Here is a 2,457-nt window from a genome sequence, read left to right on the forward strand (position 1 = left end):
TGTATGGAAGATTGTTTTTCAAAGAGGTGATTTCATCCTTTGAATATATAGGCCTATGCAAGATTGTTTTTCAAAGAGGTAATTTCTTCTTTTGAATATGTATGGAAGATGTTTTTCAAAGAGGTATTTCATCTTTTGAATATGTATGGAAGATTGTTTTTCAAAGAGGTAATTTCATCTTTTGAATATGTATGGAAGATTATTTTTCAAAGAGGTAATTCATATATTGAATATGTATGGAAGATTATTTTCAAAGAGGTATTTCATCTTTTGAATATGTATGGAAGATTGTTTTTCAAAGAGGTATTTCATCTTTTGAATATGTATGGAAGATTGTTTTTCAAAGAGGCATTGGTTTTTGAATATGTATGGAGGATTATTTTTCAAAGAGGTAATTCATATTTTGAATGTGTACGTCATCTCTCTTTTCTTCTCCGCAGATCAACTGTTCGCATCAAGGAACCCAGGCTACTCTCTCTACATCCTTCCTGAGCACAACCACGGCGAGAACCTTCGAAAGCGACAGGCAGATTTTGACGAGGGGGGAATCGAACCCGTTCCAGAACCGGAACCAGAACCCACGAAGAGCGGCGATGACCACAAGGTTGGAAAACGCGACAGAGACAGTTATAACGTCAACATTCCAGGAGCGATTGGTCAAGCCCACCCAGGTCACGCTGGAAATCCAGGCAATGACCATGACCATGCCCTTGGAAACATCGAAATCCTCTCCTTCCAGCCAAACTACCAGAAGCCACACTCTAGCCACAGTGGTTTTCCAGTCTACCTCGCAGGCTTCGATCCTAAACTACAACCGGGGTACGGCCACGAGGAACTGGAAGACAAAATGGACTCCTACGCCGTCCTCGATGAGTCAGCATTTGACCCTCCTTCCCAGACGTATGTGACGCCCGCTGCGCCCACAACAGTGCCAACAGACATTGCTGCCAGTCATGACTTATTCCATACTACCACTGAGTCAGAGCCAAGACCAGCTAAGGATTATGATCACTACAACGAGAAGAGTAGGATCGCGAAAAAGCTTTTGGAAAAGCCAAAGAAAGTCATGAAGGTATGTTATCTCCCGTTTCTTTTTTTATGTCAATGTTAGATTTAATTGTTTTTAGTGAGCTTGAGTTAACTATATTTAATTTTTATAACTGGTTTTCCTAAATTCGATTATGTAACAGTTACTAGGCCCGAAATTACCATTCGATTATGCATTATTAATTAAGTTACTACAGTCACTATAAATCACCACAAACCAATGAGTAAGAGATGGTGTATGTGTATGCATATGTGTATATGTAGTCACTATAGAGTAGCATAATCGGACGTATTCCATTATTATTATTATTATTATTATTATTACTAGCTAAGCAGGTGGCTTTAAGCCTAAGGGCTCCAACAGGGAAAAATAGCCCAATGAGGAAAGGATATAGATAAACTACAAGAGAAGGAATGAACAGTTAAAATAAGACACTATAAGAACAGTAACAACATTAAGATAGACTTTCATATAAAAACTATAAAGAGAGACTTATGTCAGCCTGTTAAACATGAAAACATTCGTTGCAAGTCTGTAGTCATTATATAGTGGTATAATCGGCCATATAAATCACTACAAAACAAATTAGTAAGAAATTGTGTTGGTGTATGTTTATGTGTAGATATATGTATATACATAAATAGAATAACCCACTACAGTATGTATGAAAAATTAAATTTATTTAGCTTTCGAAGGGACCATCTCCCTTCCTCTTCAGAATACATTTGTATTCTGAAGAGGAAGGGAGATGGTCCCTTCGAAAGCTAAATAGATTTCATTTTTCATACATAGTGGGTTATTTTGTTTATCATAAATACACGGAAAATTGTGTATTTTAATGTGTATATACATAGGTGTATGTGTAGCCACTATAGAGTAGTATAATCGGGCCTACCACTACAAAACAATTAGTGATAAGCCCAATCTATAAATATTCAAATCTCAACACATTTCAAATCCCCTGCAGGTCATCAAGGCTTCTCCTGACGGAGAATATGTTCCCCAGGAGGTCCCTGGCGTGATGCTCAAAACAATCAGCGGCGAAGAGGAAGCCTTCGTTCCAGCTGACCTCCTGGAAGACACCGAGAGACTGATAACGTCAGCATCTGTCCAGCAACCCTCCTATGCGGATCCCAGCGCAGCTGTGTCTGGACAGGTGTGAAAGTTTACTTTGATTGTGTAGCTTCCTTCCTTAGATTCCCCGGAGTTTATCTCTTTACTCTATGCTGTTTCATTAAACCTTATCTTAGTTTTACTCATATTCATTTTCAGTCCTACGTTTCTGCTTTCTCTATTCGAATCTTCTATCATCTTTTGCAATTCCGATTGAAAATCTTTCAAAAGACTAAAATTATTGCCAGATATTTGCTCAGACCGTAATTGAAGTGGCATAGGATCTAAGACAAGTG

The 2,457-nt window shown here is 38.2% G+C and overlaps 1 protein-coding gene across 1 annotated transcript in view; it reads left to right on the plus strand.

The window, feature by feature from the left end:
* Positions 1–364: 364 nt before the first annotated feature.
* Positions 365–2,457, plus strand: part of LOC137643327 (dentin sialophosphoprotein-like) — an 11,506-nt gene continuing 9,413 nt past the window's right edge. The window contains exons 1-2 of the mRNA XM_068376162.1: positions 365–1,072; positions 2,016–2,204. Coding sequence (XP_068232263.1) covers positions 365–1,072; positions 2,016–2,204 — 897 coding nt within the window. The remainder of the gene's footprint in view (positions 1,073–2,015; positions 2,205–2,457) is intronic.

Source organism: Palaemon carinicauda, chromosome 6, assembly GCF_036898095.1.
Source record: "Palaemon carinicauda isolate YSFRI2023 chromosome 6, ASM3689809v2, whole genome shotgun sequence".
In the NCBI taxonomy this organism is placed as follows: Eukaryota; Metazoa; Arthropoda; class Malacostraca; order Decapoda; family Palaemonidae; genus Palaemon; species Palaemon carinicauda.